Raw genomic sequence first — 24,814 nt, 5'->3', positions numbered from 1 at the left:
ATCTCACCCTGCTGTGTTCTTACTTTCTAAAAGCAAAGCTTATCTAGTAACAGGAATAACACTGCTGCTGAAAAGTGTCCAGAAGCAATGTTTTAGGAATAAAGCAGCTGTTACTTAGATTAATGTCCTTTCAGGCAGCTATGCGGGAGATTTAGTTTTTAAACAGTGGCAGATCATATAAACAAGATGCAGCCCATTTTGTCTTTCTTGCAGAAAAACAAACCATCCCCCCTGAAGGTCACTGTCTTGGCATCGTTTTTTCAGCACTGGCTTGTTTGCTCACAGTGAACACACGCTTAAAATTTTCATGAAAAAGAATAGTGACTGTGTTAGACTTTGTTTATAATGATCTCAGCCAGAGCTTAAATAGTCATAGCGTAACATTTCTTTCAACAACCCAACAAGAACATTTCCTAATAAATATCATGCATGGCCAAAGGTTTAATTATTATTATTTTTAGCTGAATTCCGGTAAAAATGTCATGCTCCACATGTCCATAATATAATACAGTAAGTTCCTTGGTGCATCTAAAAATTACCTGCTCTAAAAACACAGCTTGCTCACAGAAATAATATTATCTTTACCTGCCTGCTGTTGTCCAAGTGTCTCAAAGCAGAGTAAATGAGGCGAAGCAGGTTGAGGAGGAGCTTAGGTTCTGACAAAGGAGTGTGATGAAGCTGGTCTGCTAATAACGGGAGCACCTAAGAAACCCAAGATAAGTTATGTCTAATCAAACTCTGTCCGTGTCTCATCATCTCCTGCTTTTTTGTTGTTGTGACACCAACTGTGTGTGTTGGAATAGAGCTGGGAAGAAATGCAAAGATCAGAGCAAAGCTGCATTGAGCACACCACCTTGAGGAATCTTTCGCTGAGCAGAACCTCTGAACACCGGCCTACACCTTCCACTTTGTTTTCTGTTACATCAAGCACCCACTCCAGCAGAAAGGATATGAGCTTCAGTGGAGAGGGAGTTACGCTGCCCTGAAGGAAGAAGGGTGAAAAATAAGTTACAGTTGCTGTGTTTATTAGACCTCTCCCAGCTCAAATATAATGCAAAGAAAAAGTGTTAAAAAAGAAAATAAAGCAATAAAAGTTTGACAAAACCAGCTTTCTCAGCAGGGATATAACTGTATAACTTAACATAATCACAAACTATGATTTATCATGTCAGTTGGAAGTATGCGTGTGGTTTGTGGAGAAGGGCTGTTGTACCATTTCCTTTCCGGGTATATGTAAAGAGCAGTGTTAGTGTTTGTCTAACCACACTAAACCACATGCAGCGTTTTTCACTAAACACATTAACGATAGATTAAGTAACATGGCTGTAATTAGAGGAAATCTGTAAATCCTGCTGATTGGTAGTACATTTAACTGTTAAACAAACAACCCCCCCGGTCCCACTCCCACACACAGAGACGCACGCACACACACAGAGACACACTCTGAGTAGATGAAGTACCTTGTTGTTGGGTTTTCCAGAAGCTGTTGCTTTCTCCTTGTTGCATGGCTTAAAACACTCGGTACTCTTAATACTCCCTTTGTTGCAGCTTCTTGTTGCTAAATTGTGCTCATATTTCCTCTTAAAATAATAATAAAAAAAAAAGCCAAAAAAAGTAAATGTCAATATCTGTTTTGTCTATTTACTAAAGATAACAGATATCAGAATGGCCTCCTTTATTCAACTCTCATTATTTAGATGCTGAAAACTGATTGTGAGACTAAATGTCACAACTTTAAGGCTTTTCATATAAAACATGAAGGAACGGCCTTTTCTGCACTGATATATTTGTTGTTACCTGAAGATTTTCAAGCCGAGCCTGCACCCTCTTGGATTGGCTCTCCAGCCTCTTATTTCGTTCACCGATCTCATTCAACTGTTGATTTGAAAAAAGAAAAAAAAGACAATGACTATCAGTGCGCTGTTGCAATATAAATTCCCCAAAAGCACTTAGATCAACAAAACAAGTGTAGACAAAGCAATCCTAATACACTGTCGTATTAGTGAACTTCCAGATATCTTATGTTGTAGCGCCCTCCTCTGGATCAACAAGCTACTGGCTTGGTAAGAAAACTTTAACTTCATTTTTGGGAACATTTGAATGGTAATTTTGAAGATGCCATCATCTTCATTTTGAATATGACATTCAAAAGTTGGAAATAATCATGCTTATGAAATGTTCAGACCTAGATTAGAAATTTTACAAATGCAACCAATTCCAACCTGCTTCTTCATGTTATCATTGAGCTCCTTGATTGTCTCGAAATTGCTTTTAAGCCTCTTGTTTTCTTTGTTTCTCTCTCGAAGAAGGTCCTGCAGCCGGCTCAGTTCATGCTGGTGTTTCTGGTGAGATGCACACATAACTGAACATTCACACAAAATGAAGATAGCAGTGACACCTTATGGAATAATCCATGACCTGTAAGTGCATGGATGGTTATGTAGAAGGTGGAAGGAAAGGGAACTATGTGTGGTGAAGAACACGTCCCTTCTTTTTAATGTAATATGATGTTTTATTCGTGTCAAACCTCCTCTATAGTCACAATGCGACTGTGGACCATCTCTTTCATCCCAGCCAGCTTCAGCAAAGCCTCTTCTTGCCGTTTTAGCCTCCTTTCTCTCTCATGCAATTCTCTCTCCCGCTGCTGCTGATTTTGTCGCTCTGCCTGTGAACACACAAATGCATGCTGAGTCTACAGCTTCAGCACAACAAAAACCGAAACAATTCTGGACATAGAGCTTTATTTATTCTATTATGAGAGGAAGAAATATGTGTAAACCTTTAGCTGTTTGTGTATGGTCATCATTTCATGGTAAATCTTGACTAGTGCAAAGGAAGATGAGTCACATGAGTTGGGAAACTGGAAATCCCACTGCAGCTCTCTGTCACTCTCAGCTTCCTGGGACCCAGAGCTACCATCCAGATAGGAAGGCAAGGTCACATCTGGACAAGAGTATCAAGTTATTAAAAGAAAACTTTAAATCAACTTAGGATATAATTTCAGCTTCTGAGTGAAGCAGAAAACATTTGCCTTGGCAACAAAGTGGACTACTACCTGTGAAACACACATACCCATTTCTGTAAACAGCACCTGAGACTCCTGAAGTGGGACTACTGTGGAGTCTGCACTCAGGTCCTCATTGTTGCCATGCAAACTACAACTGTGCCAAATTAAACCAAACACAACCACATACAGGTTTTGCTCAAAGAAGTCATCATTAACATGCAAACACTTCCATGGTGTTACTGATCACTTACTGCTCAGGATGATTGGCGACTGCTTTGAACAGTTCATGCAAAGCTCTGTTGTAGCATTTCAACTCTTTGGACCCACCAGTCAAAACAAGTCTTTGTGCAAAGTCTAAAAAAAAAAAATATTAAAAATAATAATTCTAGTCATTCAATAATTTCTTTAATTTGTGTAGCACTGTCCGTACATGTGATGTGGCAAGTGCAATATGTGGTCTAACTTTAGAAATGTGTCCAAAATGGAAAAACTAGCTCTCAGTGAGATTTTATATCAGCAATTGGCAATTTGTTTTCTCAAGGGCCTACATGAGATTGTTGTAGGCGGCCGCACTAACGAGCTGAACTCAATTCTGCTAAATATGAATTTTATCTCTTTATAAGCTTTCCCATGAATGCCTCCACAGCAGCGCCAGTTTCCCATGTGACCCTTGGGAAAATCAACCGCCCACTCCTGTTTTAGAGCTTCAGTAATTTGCTTAGACCAGTTCAATGTTTTTCAAAACACAAAATTTTTTGCAATGGGACAATTGCGCTTGAAATTTCTTTTAAAGAAAGCTGGGCTACCAGCTGCAGTAGCTCTATATACTTTGTTTCACTTAAAAAACAAACAAACAAGAAAACAAAAACAACAATGTAATTTCCCCAAGACTCTCTGAACTGCATTTTGTTATGTACAGAACATTGCAACCCACTGTGTCAACAGTAGCATTTGGGGCTTGCTTTTAAGCTTTTCACCATTTTTAAAATAGAAAAAAAGCTATAATTCAATAATATCATGTTAACCAGTGAAGACAAATGTGGTGTGACGTGCAATATTTAATAAATATATAACGCTTAAAGATCTGTTGGAACCCAAAAGGGCATGTGACACCCAGACTACACTTACCATCACTGGTTCCTGTGGTAGTTCCCTTTGGAGGTAGAACCTTAAAGACAGTGCAACATGTTTTAGAACATCGGTGCAAAAAGACAAAATGTCATATAACTATTTGTCAAATAACGTGGCGACTACTCTTACACGAAGCCTACATACACAGCTGGTAAACCAGAAATACAGAGGCTCGGTGTTCAACTAGCTACACGTTAACCTAGTCTGTTTCTTATGAATTTAGATACAGGGATGGGAGACCAGATATTAATGATTTAAACGCGTAGGTTAACGTACATTTAACCAGTAGTAACTATGTGAACAAGCTTGGTAAACGTCGGTCGGAGAACAAACAGAAGAATGGACAGGCAACTTTTGCACAGGGTAGCGTTTCCAAGATACTGCACCACAAAACTTAACTGTGTACTTCAAATTGTCAAACCTGCTTCCTCCTCTCCAAATATTGCTGCCCAGGCTTTTCCACTGTGTTATTCAAGTCGGCATCCTTGAAATGTTGGTTCATAGCTACTATTACTGTGATTAGAATCTTCCTCCTCTTCACTTTTATCCCACGAGTTTACGTAAAATAAAAAATAAAACCAACTTCCGGTTAAAACTTTCGAATTAAAACCTCTTCATATCATGGATAAAGGTACTTTTTCTGAGCTGGTATTCTGTAAAGTCGTAACATATTCGACATTACTGGTGGCATGTTGGAAAACTTTCTTAACCAACCGTGTTCGCTAACTTTAAAGCACCATCCAAAATTTGGCGGATGATTAATCACGTGATGCATTTTCTTCAACGCCACCAGCGCTGTTTAGTGGGGGACAATGGCGCCAGCTAGTGGCTTTTAAATGTAATCAATATGCAGACAGGTATAACAGCTGCAAGGAGCAGAGGCAGTGAAGGTGGATGAGTTTAAATACCTGGGGTCATCCAAGCAGGTGAAGGAGAGAGTGCAGGCAGGGAGGAGTGGAGAGGACAAAAGGAAGACCTATGAGGAGTCGCATGGATGTAGTGCTGAGGACATGCAGAGGGTTGGTGAAACAGAGGGGCATGCTAGGAATAGGGTAAAATGGAGGCAAATAATCCTCTGTGGTGATCTCTAAAGGGACCAGTCGAGAGAAGAAGAAGAAGAATATTGCTCCAAATAAAAAGAGAGAAGTACAGGACTATAAGTGACAGCAGGTGCGGAGGATGAATGTATGATTAGCATAGTCATCAGTGACTCTAATTTCTCCAGCAGTGTGTAGTCATTTGATCCACCCTTTCTGTGTTCACTAGTTTTAGGCTAATGCAAACAGTAAAGCACAATTTTTTCAGTAGCTTTAAAAAAAAAAATCAACAAAGCTTATCAAAGTTGTTTTAATTCAGCAATTTAGTGTAATCGTGTATAAGTCAATCCTCTAAAGCCCTTCAAAAATCAAGTACATTTGACATAACTCCTCTCTTATTACTTGCCTTTAAATCGCAATATTTGGCTTAAAAAGCTAAATTTTATACAGTGTACGTTTCATCTAGATTCAGTTTTGGATTGCCTGAGGTGAGATCTCTGCGACTGATGGATGAAATCTTACCGGCTCAGTTACAGTGTAGTTACACCAATCAGCCACTAAGTGTCAGTGCTTCATCAAAGACAATAGACACCATCAGCAAAGACAATAGACACCATCAGTCTTTAAGCTTGTCAAATCAGTGCACAACGTCAGACTGAGCAACTCAAACATCCCACTTTCACTTACAGTTCATTTACAGTTTTTCAACGGCTATCACAACATAAATATTTGTCTTTTATATTATTACTATCGGTGATAGCTTTGTTGCATGCATTCCCTAAAATCCTGAAAGGTCACCGAAAGCAGACACTGTGCAATACAAAACTTTACATTTTTAAACAACAACAACAAAAAATATTGCATATTGTTTTCTTTTCTTTTCTATCTGACTGTATGAGCTTTAAGAAATTAAAGCTCAGTAAATATGATGACTGAATAACAAATATCAGTTGAATTCTGTGGGTTTTTAATTGCAATTTTGTAATAAAGGTGTGAGAATTAAAAAAAATGCATAATGCATCACTATAAAGTCAATAAAAGTGCAGAGGTTAAAAAATAAAGATAAAAGAGAATCTTTATTGTGTATTTCCACAGATTAACCTTCCTGCAGCCCTTTAAGTACCCCTGTGACTCACAGTTTAGATTTTAGCCATTAGGCAGTGCCAAGTTTGCTTTAGACTTGAATAGTCTAAAATAGCCTTTAAGATTAATGTCCCCTCTCTCTGTTTGGCCAATTAGCAGCCTTCGCCATTAATACACATTCTCTTGATTCAGTCACTTTGTCCCTGCAGGCTTTTGCTTGATGCTGTGAGAAATTAGCCAGCACGCATAATAACACAGATCTTCATTAGAGCTTTTTCCTTTGTCCACTTTGTATGGAAATGACTCTTCCCATTATATTAATTGATCATAGACGTTCTTCATTCAGCGGTATTCTATCCATTTCGGCCAAAAAGAGACTGTATAAGGCAGTCAGTAGTGCGTGTAAATTTGTGAGTAGTTTTTGTTTGTGAAAGTTAAAGACTGCATAGTTGGGAGAAAAGTGCTCAGTACTTTAGTAATGTCCACTTTTGATTCATTTACATTCACTAAACAGTCCCCCCCCCCCCCCCCCCTATTTATGGATATTCTAACATCAACAGCTCTCATGGAAGCAAGCAGTTTGTACACAAATTTTATGAAGAGCAGTCATGAAATTCTGGGGACCCACTCAAGATACGATAATTGGGTTTCATTTTCACTAAACAGTGGGGCACTCATATAAAGAACAATTCTGCTCTTTATTATAGCAGAGTGTATGAACTCTCCAAGCTCATGTTTTAGCATGCGGCTCTATTTATTATTGGGAGGGAATATTTCTCTCTTTAGTGGGTGAGTGTAATGAGTGTGTGTGTGAGGCAGTAACAGATATAGCGCAGACAGTAAGAAAAGATGTGGCCAACATAAACACGTGTCACCCCATGGGACACAACTAGACAAAAGCAATCAGCTCTAATCATTGAATTACCAACATATTGCTGTGTTGTATTGCACAACCAATTATCTCCCGTCTCATGATACAAGGCAACGCACATAGACACCCAAGTACTCTCACACTCAATTAAAGTGGCGATGGCAGTGCTCTGCTGTGAAAATGATTGCTTTTCAATTGGCATGACTCGTTGAGTCCACAGAGCAGTATTATGTATGCTAATGCAAGCTGTAAAAATGGATTTGCAGTTCAGGGGGTGGACTCAGAGCAATTAGAGAGCCCCAGACAAGACACTGCTACCCAGGGCAAGCAAAGCAATTTTATGAGCTCTTCCATATTAAAAAATATATTTTTTTGAAACATTTATAGGGACACGCCTGTAAAAATGTGAAGGCCAGTAGATACTGTAGCAGTAGACTGATGCATAAAAGTAGCCTTTTCTTCAGTGGGAGAAGCATGACTTCTTCAGTCTCCTAGATAATTATCCAAGCCTAAGTTAGGGGTCAATGAGGAGTAATAACATATACATATGCTCTGGTCAGCGTGTTTTCAGTCATCTCCCAGCTCTCACATTAATTGGACTTGGAATAAGCATCTAACATGCACACGACCGAAAGATATGGCTCTTCAACTTTGAGCAGCAGCTCATTCTTAACTTGGAAAGAGCGATCCATTGTTCTCTATAAGAACATGTTCAACTCCAATGCACCCTGAAGGTCACATGTCAAATAAAGCCAGTGGAAGAAACCCAAAAAGCAGAGAGGAAACTCTAATGTTCTCAAACTGGAGGCTTGTCAGGCAGGAATGGTCGGCATGTATCATAAACCCAAAGTACTAAACACAAAACTCCCTAAGGAATGTGGTTGTAAGAATTCTCCATTTCCACAGAGCAGTCAAACCCACCCCTCGGTGGTGACCAGTTGGCCATTGGGCTCTTCTTTTTCACCCCAGTGTCCAAGCTTACACTCCACTTGAACTTTATGGCTATCTTTGCAGTTTCCGGCCTCACAGCGTTCCCACTGTGCCCCACAGGTAAAGGCCCAGCCGCCGGAAATTGACAGTAAGTGTCTCTTTCTCTCTCACTACAAGTTGGGGCCACTGTCTTTCTAAATTGGTCATAGAGACAGATCATAAGAGGCTATCTTATCTTACCAATGTTGGGGTTTTTTTGTGACTAAGTTTGAAATATTCCCACCCTCGCAGACTGAAGATCAGTCCCCAAATTTGAAAATGTTAATCTACATAAAAAAGGAATCAAAAGATCACTTAAAACTGCAGCGAGCTATCTAAGACAAAAAGAGTTCAATACTTCTAAAGTATGACACTGAAATTAAAGTAAATAATTTATTCATAGCTGAGAAGGGTCAGTGATACTACTTCCTTGTCCAGCCCTATACATTTGCATTTGTCAGAACTACTGCAATCAGCAGCCATAAAATGCCCTGCAGGATTTATCCTTATAATAACTTCTACTATTTAAGAGCCTGTAATAGCTTTGTCAGGTTATATTTATTAGATTAATTTCTACAGATTTAATTGATACATGAATATTTTAATGTTTACCCCTTACTTAGTCTAAAAGGCTCTTGGTTTCTCAGGAAACCAGGAGGAAAAGTAAAGTAAATCCACTTCTGGGGAAGCCCCTCGATAGCCACTTTTTTGTAATGGAAATGCATGAAAATGTTTTAATTATTCAAAGGATTCATAGTTTATTCGGACTTTTACATTTGTCTAATCATTATGGTGCTGAAACTGAAATGGGATTTAGTGATTATAGTAAAGTAGGTGACGATAAATCTGGATAAAGTCGGGCAGAATGTTACAGTATTTCAGAGAAACTGCCTTTCATTGTTCTCGCTGTAATGCACTTCCACTGATACTTTGGAAAAGTCAGCGGTGTATAGGAGTAAGAATCATTTTTTCAAATAAAATGCGGGCACATTTAGCATATATCTGCATATAATGTTTGCAGATCACTTTCTTATATTCATTTACCTATCCATCAGCGACCACGTGCACAAACAATAATATTAATGTCCTATCATTCCTATTTAAAAAAACAAAAAACAAATCACAACACTGAATGATCCTCACCCCAAAGTGGGTATGTGCAACGTCACAAGCATACGCAGGAGATGAGTGGAAGGTGATCGGCCCCTTTAAAATGCTTTAATGATCATTTAAGTTGCGTCAAAGGCCCTTAAGTGTCAGTGGCCCTATTTTCCAGCAGAATGAATGGAGCCACTGTTAAACAGCTAGCCTGCCTTAGACAGCCTGTATAGAAACCGAATACATCAACACAGTCCGTGATAGTGAAGTTTGACCTCAACTCCCACTCACAAACATTCCTCTAAGTGTGTGTGAGTGTGGTTGTGCACCAGTGTTTTTGAACGCCTGATGCAGACATTAATATCTGATAAGTTTACAGCACTGTGCAAAAGTCATGAGCCTGTCTACATTTCTTTATATTTTGCTTCCAAGGAGCCTGACTTTGTTGTGGACTTGAGCAATAGTACCCCAGGCTTTCTAAAGGGCTGTCAGAGTTTTTCCTTGGACACTGGCTTCTTTTACCTGACTCGTTTCAGAAGATTTATTAAGCCACTCAACAGTGACCTAGAAATCATTCAAGCACAAGTGTGCCCTGCAAAGATTTGAGAAGACGGGATGATTAGAAAACAAAAAGTGGTAGGCCTTAAAAATCTATCGACAACAGATGAAGAGGATCTAAAATTCATGACTGCAAGAAACAGGGGAAAAAACTGAGAAATGACCTGACACGTGACCTTAGAGATGTATTTGACCCCTCAGTTTATCAATTTTTTCTGTTTAGCGAGAACTCATCAGAAACGGTTTTAGTGGATCTCCTGTTTTCCTTAAGGAAGGAAACAAACAAGATTTTCCTTAAGGAAGGCAGAAAAGGCAGACGTATGGCAACTGACACAAGACTGAACTGTAATCATTGGCAACAGGTGTTGGGAGGTGATGAATCCAAACTTGAAGTTTTTGGGTAAACTCATTGCCAGTATATACAGTGGAGGTCAGAAGAGAAATACAACAGTGAGTCTCCACTGTCATCTGTAAAACGTGCATGCCCGTGCATTTCAGTCAGTAGTGTTGGGCCTCTTGTTGAAACTGATGGAATTGTGATTGCAGAAAGATGTAGTGAGATGCGATCGGCCACAGCTTCATTTTTCAGTATGACAATGAGCTCAAACATACTGTTACTGCAGTAAGGAAGCATACCTGGATAGAAAAACACACAATGGAACACTATCAATCATGAACTGGCCTTCCCAGAGTCCTCACGATTGTTGAAGCAATGTGTTCTTGAGAAAGAACAAAACAAAAGACCTCCAACATCCAAAGAAGAGCTTTGGGTGTCCTTCAAGAAGCCTGGAGAACTATTGGTGAAGATTACTTAGAGAAAGGACAAGGTTGCTTAAGAATAAAAGTGAGTATACTGAATATATCAAAATATCAAGAAATAAGGAGTGGCTCAAAGCACAAGACTGATTTTTATGTCAGAAAATCATTTGAAAAAATTTATAAACATTAATCATACTCTAATAGAGCTTATGTTTTTTACAGTGGTTAATAAAACATCCCACCCTATTTCTGGGGTGGAAGGGGGGTGGGGGTGGATTTTATCTATATTAGACATAGTTCTGCAACTGCCCCACAAGCGACCAAATAAGTTGAGCAGATTAAGCCATCATATGTTTTAAACCAACTGATAAGGGAGCAATCTTAATGCACCCAATCTAACCACAAAATTAAATAGCTGCTCTCAGATTGATATTAAATTTTCATGGGTACAGGAGGCCTATTTGACATTTGATAAGGAGAGTTAGGGTGGGAGACTCCACTCCTTTCCCTTGTGGGCTCAATATTCACTCATTCAATTTAAAGCTGTAAAGTACATCCTTCTCTCCTCATCAGATTTAACTGCAGGCTGACCAGGTTTGTGACCGATGTATAGAATTATCACTGGCCCATAAATTAATTTAGGAAACAAGTCCTGCAGATATCTTAAAAACTTCCCTGTGTCAAAATCAAACCAAACCATCTTATGTCCTTTTTTGGAAATGTTCCAGAAGGAAGACAATTAAAGGGTTAGGGGATTATTGCTTTTACTATACTATTGGCACACTGCCTGATACTTCTGAGATGAAAGGAGGCTGTTACATCCACATCACTTACTGGATTAAGAATCTAATCTCAAATCTGACACTTAAAAAAGAAAATCTGATGCACTCTCCAGACTTCTGAGCAGAAATCCTCATTCGATTGCAGAGGTACTCTTGAGGAAGCCCCTAAAAACGTGACTACACCAAACAAAAGAACATATATTACAAGTGATGATTATTTAATATGTGAGATAGTATTATTAAACAGAGGCTGAAGGACAAAAATAGCGAGAGTAAAGGATTGCAGAGGGAGTGTATCTATGAGAGAACCTTCATCAGCGACCCTGGCGATGCTGTAATTCCTGCAGGGTTAAGTCATGTGGGATGTTTCTGGGTAGTCTCAGGGCCCAGCAGCCCTTTTTTGGGAATGTCATGTTTTAACAACTCCAATGCCTTTTAATTCCTGCTTCTGAAAGTCTGTCTGGATGTATTGGAATGTGTGTGAGGCAGCAGGCCAGACGCTAGTGTTTGGAAATAAACTGTCTATCCAGTCTGATTGGCCTCGTTCTCAGGGACGTGGGAGCAGCAAGTCTGCCAATACGCAGCGCACTCATGCACGCATAGATAAACAAGGACGGAAACGCTTCCAAACACACCTTACAGCGACGCCTTTATTTTGCATTCCCATGTGCTCGCGCGCCCTAAAACATGCACATGTAGCCCTGTTGGACACACAAGATGAAACCTTTGGGATAATAATGACAACAATAAACAGTGCACAAAGACAGACAGACAGACACACAGAACACGGACAGTGCAGAAGCAAGGGAATACTTTGATCTGAGATCGAGTGTGTGTGTGTGTCTATGTTGAAAGAAGGGAAAGAGGCCGACAGAACGGCTAATTCTTTTTTTTGTTAATATTATTCCCACAGCACTGCCTGATGAGCCTGATGGCTGCAATTGAACTGAGAGAAGCTCCTGGGAGACTGGTAGAGTTAATGGACCATATGTGTTCATATTATCGCGTGTGTGCGTGCGTGTATGCGTGTGTGTGTTTCTGGTTAAAAGGGAGGAGCAGTGGAGGAGTGTGATGAAATAAGCTACAACAACATAAAAGGAACGTAATTGTTCCCTGAAGGCACAGTGTTAGGAAAGTGACAAGAATAACTCAACCTCCCACATCTGAGAAAAGACACTGGCATCCAATAAGACTGAAGTTTTCTATTTTTACTTTTATTTTTTTTTAAAGGTTGAACAATGAAATGTAACTTAAAACAAAGAAAAATAAGGGACTGAGACTTGAGGAACAGGAAGCTTGTAAAAGAGCTATTTTGCTCTCTAAAATGGGATTTCAAATAGAACTATTTAAAACAGACATTTTTTGACCACAGTTGTTTTATCCTGCTCTTACTGACCTCAGTATGAGGCAAGAAGTGGAAAAATTCATTTATGGAGTAGATATGTGATTATGTTCTTATTATACATACATTACAGGTTTTTACAACTTCAGTCTTTCTATGGGGATCGTACTTTCACATTGTTTGACACTTAAAAAAAAAGATTTTAAATGATTTTATGTGTGCAGAGAGCTGAATATGGAGACCCTCTAACAATGAGAAATGTATCATCCACCTCTAATCTAGAAGCACATAATTTGAGTTAATAAGTGCTCCTGCTAACACCCCACCAAAAATCAGTGTCTTGTTTAAAAATAGCTTGACTTAAAGCTACAAATGTGAGGTCCTTTTTTATGCCACCTATATTTTACATATTAATTAAAGCTCAACTTCAATGGCACAGATTATAGAGGGCATTTCCTACCCTTCCAGGTGATCGCTCAAGATCTAGGCAAGGGCAAGTGTACTAGAGACAGACATTTAAGATGCAGTTCTTAGCCTAATGTAGCAGTTTAGCAAGTAGTAGTATTCATATAATTTATTTTAAAAAAAACTTGAAGTAAACAAACAAATGTGCATTTTCCATCTGGAAGTTCAAACTTCCTGAAATGAATAGGGATTATAACTCTAAAGGACAATATTGCGCAAGCTGGTCTAATTCTACTCAAAACTGCTGATGCATTGCTGCTGCCAAGCCTCTGCTACGTCCATGAAACCTCATGTAAACACATAAAACACAACCCCTGGCATGGAAATGCAGATATACAGCTGTGTGCGTGTGTGAGTTTATGTGCATAAACTGGCCAACTTCTGCACATGTGGGCACCATACCAGTGTTAAGATGAGGATCAGGCATCTTGGCAGAAACTGCTATGTTTGTGTGAGAGCTGGAAGTAACTGCATGATTACTGACACCAGAAAGAAGAATGATGTTCTCAGCAACATACTATTTCACAGCCTGGCTATTAGATAAACAGAGTGATGAGAGAGAAGCATTAGATGGAAAATAAGGGAAGAAAGTCTGAAATTTGGAACAACCTGCCTGAATAGTTGAGTCTTCAGTACCGTTTCTCCAATCACTGCTCAAAAATGAAGTTTTATTGACTTGCTTTCATGTATTTTACTAGATTATTGGTTTGGCAAAAAGAGCAGAAGGCACAGCTGCCCACCAGCCCAAGAGGTCAGTCTGTCCTTGAAGTTAAGCAAGTCTGATAATGGAAAGCATGCAGAACCAAGGATTACCTGTGTAACCATGACTATATGAATAAAGAGATGACCTTTCAAGCTTAAGCCCACCAAATCATTTTTCAATCAGGGAAGTCTGCTCACATTGGGATACTTGGGTTTCGCAAAATTATTCAGTTTTAAATATTGTAATTCTGAGTATTGTTTACCTGGCAATAAAATTATTCTTTAAGAGAATCCATGCCAAGTGATCAATTCTTCCAGATTTAACCAAACAGATGCCTTGGTGTCACTGCATCGTGTCACGTTTTTCTGTGTTTTCTTCCTCAGCAGCTAAAAAAGAAGTTGTCCGAGAGAGAAGTGGGTCCCTCCATGTGGAATTTGCATGTTGTCTCTGAAACCTTTACGTATTCCCACAGTCCAAAGCCATGCTTGTTAGGATAACTGGTTATTTTAAATTGGCTGTAAATGTGAATGTGAATACCAATTGCTGTATGCTTCTATATAGTAGCCCTGCCATGGACTTGCAAACTGTCCAGGATCTGCACCACCCTTTGCTTCATGACAAATGGAATAGACCATAGCACCACTGCAATCCTGAACTGGACAAGAAGAAAACAATGGCTGTATATATTCATTTACCCAGCCTCCAAGCTCTGCAGATCCCTATCAGAACAAGCATCTTTGGGATTCACCACAACCACTTCAGCAAGGCCCTACCAAAAAACACAGGAACCAAAGTAAGGACACCTCTGACCTTAAGGGTTCAGAGGTGTTTTGGCTGCACGAGGTAGACCTACAGTTTTGGACACTCCACCTTGCCTGATAAGTCTTTATGTGACTGAATCATTTTCCTAAGTGTTGTATGTGCAAACTGCATCTTTTGTTATGAATTTAGCAAAAATGAATGGTGTTGTGTGCATTGACACGTGTACCATCAACACCACTTATTCAAGAAATCAGCCCCTACATCACCATTACTATAATCATTATTATCCTTCTTTGTTACCAGTAACCAGTTGTTTTTGAGTTCTTTTGTTTAAAAGCACAATACAAACCCATGTTAGCCATCTACTTAAGACTGCTGAAAACTCTAGCAGCCAAACTGATCCAGTTGTGTTGAGATATGTAATCTAACAGAAAGTCTGTTCTGTTCCATGGCTCATTAGCATTTTCCTTGTTGGTGTTAGCAACTCTGTGCCACAAACTCTTTCCCTCACTTGCACACATACTGGGGGTGTGCGTGGGCAGATCGAGAGCAGAGGAATCCCTGATAAGCCAGTGGTCTGGCGGACGACACAGAGAGAGGAATGGCAGCTATGTCGGGCATTCACAACACTCTGTGGTGTCACCAAACAAAGCCTTCCCTTCTCCCGCCTGTCAAAGACGCCATTGTGTCACGAGGAGAGAGCCTTTATATCACACACATTCCATGCATGCTGTCCCTCAACATGCATACACGTTCATACACACACATTCACACGTATAAAAGCCGACAGCTTTTACAGGATATAGGGAAAATACGGAAATACAAAAAATAACAGACACCTTGCATTTTTAATTATCATATTAAAAATATTAAGAACAAAACCCTAAACTATGAAGATAAAATAAAACAAATGGGCACAAACGTATATGCCAATAATATATATGCAGTGTTTTATAAACATACATACAGAAATGACCTCTCTTTCATTTTCATTCTCCTGCCTTTGCCTGTTTAGGTTGTCAGGTCCAATATTCCCAGCACAGAGTCTGGGCATTCCCAGCATGCAGCCCCTAGTGAAAGTCACCTGCGAGTGGGAGGGAACAAAGGGGAAGCTCCCCTGCACACTGGAAGTCTGGGAAGTTAATGACAGCTGACATACTCACAGGGGGGTTGACAGTGAGTGTGTCTGACGGTTGGTGCTGTAAGAGAGAGGGAATCTGTGTGCGTGTGAGAGTGCTAGCCTCTTCCTGTTGCTCTGACAAGCTCCTGACTGCTCCTGCCACCTGCACCTCAGCCACAAAGGACTCATGGGAAGGTGGACATGACAGGAGGGTGGGACTCCCATATGTCTCATGTCTGACTATCCAGTGTGGCTCTGCAAACACCTGTCAATCACTGTCAGGCTGGGGACTACAGTACAGCTGAAATCCACGTGTTTGTATGTTTAAGATTGTGAAGTAGAATGAGAACAGGCTTAACACGTTAAAAGACTTGGGATGTGTGGGGATTAACTTGGGATATGCGGCAGTGAGAGAGAAACCCTGTGTTTTCTTAACATCAGAATAGAAAACACAGTCATTGGTGTTTGCTGGCGCTCCTTCTAGCAAACCAAATGAAACCGAAAACACCTACAAAATCATTTAAACACATTAATATTTCTTGTTGTAAATACATTGACGTGATTTTTAATTGATGGTCTCTAACTGAGGGTAAGACATGACGAACACTCCTCAATAAAGACACATGTCAGCCATTAAATCTGTGTTATTGTTGTATTTACAATACTTCATGATTTTTGGAAGGAGTAGTTGGTGACAGGTTGAAAGTATTTGGGGCCGGCACTCCTGTCAGCCCTGTGGAGATCTTCCCAGCATGGGGGTTACCATGAAAGAGGAAGCTCCCAACTTCACTTCCCCAGTTTACAGTGACAGTGCACACTGGGTTTCTGGGCTTAGACAAGAGGTCCTGCTGAGTGACTCTTTGTCTACTGGGTGACTGGTAAGATTGGAGGATAAAGAGCCAGACAGTAGGGGTAGTAGTAGAGTACACGGACAATACAAAGTGACAGCAGCCGGCCAGTAGGGGAGAGGAGAATTACCTGCCAATTAGGCAAAGGTAATGTGGAGAATGATGAGTGTCAATCTGTCAGAACCCGGGGTGGTGAGGGATCAGCTGGATAAGCATCATGTTATCCCTCAGATTACACTGTCTACTGACATGCTCACACGCACACACATAAAAACACACAATCCCTCACACAGGCGCATACTGCAACACCATTTATGTACATTTGTGATTCCTACAAATTAAACGATACATGTATTGATGTAATCTAAAATATGGAGTGTGCTAAAAAAATGTGAAACTTAAGAGATTTCCAGAAAGGTGCTAACAGAATAAATAGTTTTATGTTTATTTTTCATACTGAATGTTTCTCGTTGGAGGTGTCACAGCAGATAGAAGATAACGATAATCATCCATAAGCAAAAGATATATATGTTCCAAAACATTGGATTAAATAAGGAGAGAACAAGACACAAAAAGAATGTCTTAGAGGTGCATTAACTGAATTCCAAGCTACATGGGACGTCAGGGATAAGCTCAAAAAGTTGGGCAAAATAACTTGTTAATATTGCACTCAGTGAGAACTTTAATAGCTACACCTTGCTAGTATTGAAGCCCTTTTGCCTTCAAAACTGCCTTAATTGATGGTTGTTAAGATTCAACAAGGTGCTGGAAACATTCTTCAGAGATGTCCATACTGGTCCATCCTGACATGGTAGATTTAAACATATTTGTTGGCTCCACATCCATCCAGATGTGCTCTATTGGATCTAAAATGTAGTAACTCTGAAATGCATTTAAGTAGCTCTAAGCGTTTTTCATTACAGCATTTTCCTGTTGAAAGCAGCCACCAGAACATCAGTACTGTGGTCATAAAGGAATGAACATATTCAGCAAAAATACTCAGGTAGGCTGTGGCATTTAAACAATGCTCAGTTGGCACTAAGCAAGTCAAAGTGTGCCAAAAAATATCCCACACACTATTACACCATCAGCAGCAGCAGCCTGAATCTTTGATACGAGGCAGGATGGATTAATGCTTTCGTATTGTTTGCACAAAATTCAGATGGTAGGGTCAGAAACTCAGACAAGGCATTAGATCAGCCAAGTTTGGTTAGCCACGTGCTAATTGTAGCCTCAGGTTCCCATTCTTAGCTGATAGCAGTGACACTTAGTGTGATCTTTTTCTGCTGTAGTCCATGTGTTGTGTGTTCAGAGATGTTCTTATGGATACCTTGCTTTAACAAGTAGTTATTTAATTTTACTGTTGCTTTCCTATCAGCTCAAAGCAGTCTGGACACTCCCATCTCAACAATTCAGTGAATCTCTGCTCACTGGATATTTTCTCTTTTTCTGATAATTGACTGGAAATTCAATTCTTGGTCAAAAATTGTAAGAATATCTATTTAGTTCAGGCAAAATATAAAGTTTTCTTGATGAATAAATGATAAGTAGAATATATTGTATATATTTGTTATGTTTGTTTTTAGAGAGATTGTGGAAGGAAATGCTGGTGTCCTTATTCTCCCTAGCTAAATATATAAATGCAAAGTAAACTGGCTGGAAAGTTTTCACACAATATCATAAAATCTTAACAATACTCTAAATCCTAATTGGTGCCCCTGTTGTCATTATGCAGCTTGATGCAATTGAAATCCATCCATTCATCCATCCAGCCAGTTGTCCATCCATTTTCGATTTTCTTTAACCACTTATTCGTGGCCGCGGTGGGCTGGAGTCTGTCCCAGCTGACATTGGGTGAAAGGCAGGATAACCTGGCAGGCTGCCAGTCCATCACAGGGCAAACGTATCATCATAAGCAAAATCATTAATCATTCATTCATTGCTGTGTCTACTCCAAAGACATAATGCAGGGTAAAAAGCTAACTCTAGCCACCAATCATTTAAAAATGCTACCCTCATACTGGGGGTTTTCATTTAATGTTTGCTGTGTAGATGATCCCTTTCCAAAAGCTGAAACTCATGGAAAAAATGGATCACTGGAAACGTTTAAAATCATAACAAACCTTTAATAATTGCATATTTATCATCACATTCTTCCAGCCTTTGTTGTGACGCTACATCTCCTTTGGGAATCGATCCATTAGTTGCTTTTATCTTCAGTGGAAAGCTGCTTCCACTGACAGCTAGGAAGTAAGAAACAATCTGGGTCAATGGAGCGGGAATGCCCCTGTGTGGCTCTGGTATGTGTGGTATGGTCATTATGGAGAGCATGGGACAGTAGCAGCAGGTAGGGTCAAATAACAGAAGCCTGGATGATTGACAAGCAGGTGGGAAAGCAAAGGATTCCTCACTGCTGAGTAACTGTGTGTTTTCAGGCTCTTTTCAGATGACTTGGCACAAAAACAGAAGAATTTGTGTGGAATTGTTGTCATTTTATGCATTTAAGTTAAATGCTATTTATAGTCTGCTATTACTGAGGACTCTTTTCAGAACTGTATTTTTCTTTATTACATTTAAAAGGCTTTTTATTAATATAATGTAAATCAAAGGGTTGTGTCATTGCTCTTGATAAAATGCCTCAAGATATTTTTCTTTGAATGTTCTTTATAAAATATGATTAGCTTTTGACGTTTTATGTAGATGGTAGCAATTAGCAAACTGACAAGTCAGTGATAGATTGTAGCTGAAAGCTCAAAGCTGCGTTGACCTAAATACGTGTTTGACAAAACTAATGGGTACAGATTTTAGTAAAAAGTGTGGCATACAGACAGAGTGTAAGTTTAAGATTATAGTGAGACTCTAAAGACTGACCAGTAACCTAGCCACTGGATAAAAAACACTCCACTTGAATAATGCTTTACTTGAGCAATGCTCTTCAATAAGCATTTGCCCTGTTACCTTAAGAAATCCAAGTTTCCCAAGCTGACCTCTGATCTGCATTGTTCGAAAAGAAAGCTTCAATATCAGTGACGTCTGCAGTTATTTCTCTGCAGTACTAATCAGTGTACTGTGTTAATTTGGAAAGGATGGTGTGTAAAACCGGAAATATGGCTGATAAAATGCAAATGATGCAATTTTCCTTAATCTAATCCCTTAGATTAGTTTATATCTGAATGTATGCAGATTAATCAGGTTAAAAACTGTCTAACTCTTCATTTGGAAAACATTCCCCTTTCCTGTGAACTGTATTGACTGCTGCAACAACTCATTCAAAACATGAATTATTCCTGTATGGAACTGCTACTAATCCACACCCACACCTGTGTTTATTAACCTGAATGTGAATGAAATGAAAAGTAAATATGAGCTATTTTTACAGAGCAATCAATCCTCAGTATTTGCTTTTTATAGAATGTTATACAGGTTCCAGAGCAAAGTGTTGAACTGTCATTGAATGATTTGCTGCCAATGCTTGTCTAACTGTAAGCGATGGCAATAAAAATAGTATCATAGCTGCATTCCACAAATAGCAGAATTGTTGAGTATGAGCTGAATCCTCACTCCTCTAGATGCAGGCGGGGCTGTATTGGAGCAGCTTACAGTGGAGACTAAGCAGGGGAAACAGGTGTTGGTTGCTAAATGTGCTTCCAGTGAACACAGGAATGACAGCTATGTACTGGCCTCTGTGGTTGCTGGCACATTATCCACGCTGGAGCTTATAGACACAGGCTATTGCTGCTCCTACTTTGGTCTTTATGAATGGAGTGCCTTTGCCTCTGATTATTATTGTATTTTATTTTATTTTTTTCCTTTTGCAAACATTGTACCAACCTTTATTTGTTTTTTTAAAATATAGCAGTTAAAGTTATTATTTTACTAGTTTACTGCCACGTCAAGTGTCACTAATGGTAACAGTTGGTGTCAGAGCCCCTTGAAACTCTACTGGTAGCAAACTTAAATATATATTTATTTTTACTTTTACTTTATATGTCAATGTTTGTTTTTTTCATTCTACTTTTTTAATATTGAAAAGAAATTTGAGAGAACTATTATCAGATTTCCGAATATTGGCTTCCCTGTGTGTGGGCAAACACAGGAATGCTGCTGGCCAGTGTTACGGGTGGGCGTTCTTGTTGTACGCTATAAACAGCCACAAATGTTGATCTTGCCCTGTGATCTATTTATTGATTTTCATTTAGGATTTGAATCATGGTTAGGATAAAATACAGGACTTACCCAACTTTTCAAACTTTGACTTCCTGGTTGACATGGTAACACTTCCCGCTTTCTGTAAAAAACACCAGTGTTTGCAACATTATTTACATTTCATATGGAAATGCATTAATCATTAGGTATGTGTTCAAATGATGATCAATGTTATGAAACAGGTGAGTACTCATAGCGGCCAAATCCATTTTTTTTCAATCAGCAACTTCACCATTATCCTTCCCGCATGTGGACAAACAATTAATTAGTACAGTTTTAAAATGTTTTCTTTTTCAAAGACAGCCAATTAAACCAAAGTTTCTTGAGTAATAATGTGAAAACGCCTCATTGCAACCTTTTCTAAAAAAAAGTGAGTAGAAAATGTTACATGTTTGGGCATTCGCCGTGCTGTTGTCCTTCAGCAGTTACATATTACCTTCTCTATACTGCTGTGACTCTTCTCCATGGTATCATTAGAGTTTAATCGAATCTAAACAAAATTAAATTAAGCTGTAATGATCTAATCCAATCTAAATTTGATGAGAAAGCTTATAGAATTTTAATGTTAGTCGTGTTCGAACCTCCATTACGTGGCTTGTTCATTTGACCTGCTGCATTAAGGAAATAATTGGCAGTTAAGAAGGAAAGACTGCAAATATTTTACTGCAAATATTGATCTGAACCCAATGTTAATAAATATACTAAGGCTTGAGAAGCAGAACACGAGGTTCCCGGCTCCTTGGGTGTTCCTTGTCATTTGTTAAACAGGAATCAGGTATCACTTGAAACACAGAGGACTTGGTAAATCAAGTGTAATCAGCAGGACAAGTGTTCTGCGACAGTCCCAGCACGCTTCATTAGGCTGCCCTGTTGACACAAACAGAACGGTGAAAGCTGAGCCTTTCGCTAATACCCCTAACACCCGTAATACTTGTTCAAGGAGGGCAAATTAGCTCTAATTACCCCAGTGATTTGTAGACACTGAGCGGACTTGTGGAAGTGAGGAAAAAATGTTTGAATGGAAAAGGGAAGCAAAAAACAGTGAGGAGGATGTGATGAGGGATTATGACTACCATATGCTTTACTTTCCATTTCTTTTTCTAGCTAGATCTTCTCTCTTCTCCTAACCATCCTCATCTCTGTATTTATATAGTTTTGTGTTCAGACAGCTGGTGTTGTGTTGCTGATTGTAAAACTAATCATCCGCTCAATTACTCTGGAATGTGTAGCTGGGCTGTGTTATGACCGATCAACTTTCCCTCTTCTACTCTTTTTTTCATCTCTTTTCTGTGGACTCTCTCCAGTCTGCTAATCTAAACATGTGTTTTCTATCTCCACTTTCTCTTCTTCACTTGGGCTGAATTAATTCAGTTCAGTCCAAATTCACTTTTACGACACAATATGAACAAAAAGCAAAGCAAATAAAGAAAATGCCAAATTAGACTATGTCCACAATCATCTATCTTTTAATGTTGTTAATATATCATGTGTGGCAATAAGGTTAATTAGCTTTTTTTTAAGAGGTTTCAAGCTTAAAGACAGATTATGGTTGAGACTTAGCTGTGTTTCAAAAGAAGACAACCTGCTAGAGATGGGAGCATTGATCCAAACATCAGTAGTATCAATACCAATGCTGGTATTAGTATTGGATCAATACTAGCATTTTGATAGCGTATTGATTACTTTCTTGGTAATGAAAAAAATAAACCTCAAAAATGCACTATGCCAAATTTTGGAACCTTTAGAGATATGAACATTAAAAAAATCCCCAAAATTGCTTTTCAAGCTTTGAAAAGCCGTGGAAAAGCTGAGAGGTGTGTTTTGCTGTGTTAAAAAATTATTGTGGAAAGTGATTTAGTGATCATTAAAATTTGTTAAGAATTTGTTTCAGTATTGGTGTCAGCATCGGCACTGGCAAAATTTGCCCTGTATTTACTAGTTATACGACACTACTACAAAAGTTTGACTCAGTACCTTTTCAGTAACAAATAGTTACAGCTTGCAAAAGCTTTATTTTACCAGTAAAGACACTGGTTAACATGCTTATAACAGAGTACAACGGTTTTGCATTACCAGCGATAATAAAAGTGCACACAGTATGGGATGATGATATAGTGATGTCTGAGCAACATACAGCTTAACAAATTAAATGGATAACAAACAGGCTGAGGTTTAGAGGATAGCAATGATAGAATTATGAGTATGAGTTCATTATGAGTTGGAAGATCCAAAAGGTGCACCCCAGGTTGGAGGAAAATGTGAATGCTGAGAAAATAAAAGAGAAAATAGAACAATTTACTTTCTTTTCTTAAAATAAATGCATTTGTCTGCCACAGAAAGGATGAGGAGATTGGTCATGGAAGAGGCAATCATGGCAATGAGGAGATGAAGAGCTATAGCCCTAGATTGGCTCAGCACTTATCCTTTTCTCATTTGGTATCTTTTGTCCAGTGAAGCACAGTTCTGTGTGTGCATGCATATGTGTGTGTATTTGTGTGTGTGTGTGTGTGTGTGTGTGTGTAGTTGGGCTTGCAATAAGTTCTTCTGGTGAATGTAAGTGCAACTTTGAACTTGAGTGCAAATAAGATTCAAGGATAAAATTGATTCATTTTGGAAAGAAAAATTTAGAACAGGAAATCCACATGAAATAAAAATTGCTTTATTAACTTACATATTTAATCTAATCAGCTATGTTAAGCAGCAAAGAAAAAGTGGTAATGTAATCATTTACTGTTTGGGATATATTTATTGTAACATCAGCACAAAGCATAAGCTTTAAACTTTTAATAACAATCTAATGCTACATTTCCTGAAACTGTTTAACCCCATGGTAATTTTATAACAGACAAATTAATTCACTTTCATTTAACTTCCATTTCTGTGTATCTGTATTTTTTCTCCTTCCTGCAGTGGAAGTGCCTGCAGTGATTCTCCAAGGCTGCCAGCGGGATGCCTGTTTGCATGTAACTACACTACATGCTGATGTGGAGGCTGTATGCTAATGCAAATGAAGAGCTTACTTGCAAATTGTGGCCTTTCATTTTCCACCATATAATGAACCCAAACATCAATATCTTCAGCAAGCATGGGAGACACAACCAGAACTCCAGTCGATGAATGCTCCAAAGTGGTGCAGTGCTTGGTGACAAAGCTGTGTTGTGCAAAACAAAAGAAGAGCTAAAAACATAGATAAATGTGATCATGTTATTTAAGTAGCTAGCGTTAATTGCATGCATGTGTAATAAATGTAATTTCTTGCATAAAAAGTAATATATAATTACATTTCTTTTTACATTTTGCATCGTAAGAGATCTTTTGAAGTCATTTTCTTACAATTATTTGTTACTGCTAGGCTGGACAATTGCAATTCTTGATGATCAGGCTGTTCTGAAAGCTCCCTTAAGACTTGTCAGTTGAGCCACATTGGCGGCAATTGGCTTAACGTTGCTTAGACTGCAGGCTCTTTGTGGTTCCTAGAGTTTTTAAAAGTTGAATGGGAATAAGCTCAATAACCCTCTCTAGTTTTAAGATTAAGCCTAAATTGTTCTTTTTTTAAAATAATTTTTATAATTAGGATTGAGTCACGTGACCCTGAACCACTCTTTAATTACGCTACCATAGGATTAGGCAGCTAGAGAATTTTCCATGATGCTCTGAGTGTTTCTTCTCCACTCTTTTCACTCATCATCTGCTTTACCACTGCACACTATAAAATTTTGTCTTCTCTTTTTGATACATTGTGTTTTGTCTTCTTGGGCTTTCCTTTTTTTGTACTTCTCTTTCCCCTCATCCCCAAAACCATGGCAGATACCTGCTCCTCCCTTCTCTTTCATCTCTTCCTTAAAAAAGGGGAGTTCTTGTTCCCTGCTCTTGCCAAGTGCTTGCTGTGATGGTTGGGATTTTCTCTCTAATGCTGCAAGATCTTTACCTACAGCGTAGTGCCTGGAGGCAACTATTGTTGAGAACTGGTGCTATATAAATAAAATATAAACTACTTAAAAATAAAGTATATAAAGTAAAAATGTTAGCTTTCTAAAGGCCTATCTGTAAAAAACAAAAAGAAAAACAACTCA

The 24,814-nt window shown here is 38.8% G+C and overlaps 1 protein-coding gene across 2 annotated transcripts in view; it reads right to left on the bottom strand.

The window, feature by feature from the left end:
• Positions 1 to 5,176, bottom strand: part of ccdc138 (coiled-coil domain containing 138) — a 19,246-nt gene extending 14,070 nt beyond the window's left edge. Inside the window, exons 1-11 of one of the 2 annotated variants that reach the window (XM_082508663.1) lie at positions 4,560 to 4,914; positions 4,136 to 4,175; positions 3,259 to 3,361; positions 3,073 to 3,161; positions 2,780 to 2,943; positions 2,528 to 2,665; positions 2,223 to 2,342; positions 1,798 to 1,875; positions 1,461 to 1,580; positions 854 to 982; positions 586 to 702 (exon numbers count right to left, since the gene is read on the bottom strand). In XM_082508663.1, coding sequence (XP_082364789.1) covers positions 586 to 702; positions 854 to 982; positions 1,461 to 1,580; positions 1,798 to 1,875; positions 2,223 to 2,342; positions 2,528 to 2,665; positions 2,780 to 2,943; positions 3,073 to 3,161; positions 3,259 to 3,361; positions 4,136 to 4,175; positions 4,560 to 4,640 — 1,179 coding nt within the window. In that variant the 5' untranslated portion in view covers positions 4,641 to 4,914. Of the gene's footprint in view, positions 1 to 585; positions 703 to 853; positions 983 to 1,460; positions 1,581 to 1,797; positions 1,876 to 2,222; positions 2,343 to 2,527; positions 2,666 to 2,779; positions 2,944 to 3,072; positions 3,162 to 3,258; positions 3,362 to 4,135; positions 4,176 to 4,559; positions 4,915 to 5,046 lie in introns of those variants that run through there. The other variant, XM_082508664.1, reaches the window with a different exon arrangement.
• Positions 5,177 to 24,814: the final 19,638 nt, after the last annotated feature.

The sequence above is a fragment of the Aulonocara stuartgranti genome, assembly GCF_965226115.1.
Source record: "Aulonocara stuartgranti genome assembly, chromosome: 16".
Lineage (NCBI taxonomy): Eukaryota > Metazoa > Chordata > Actinopteri > Cichliformes > Cichlidae > Aulonocara > Aulonocara stuartgranti.
Note: the sequence above shows the minus strand (reverse complement) of the source record. Positions and strands in the feature narration are given on the sequence as shown.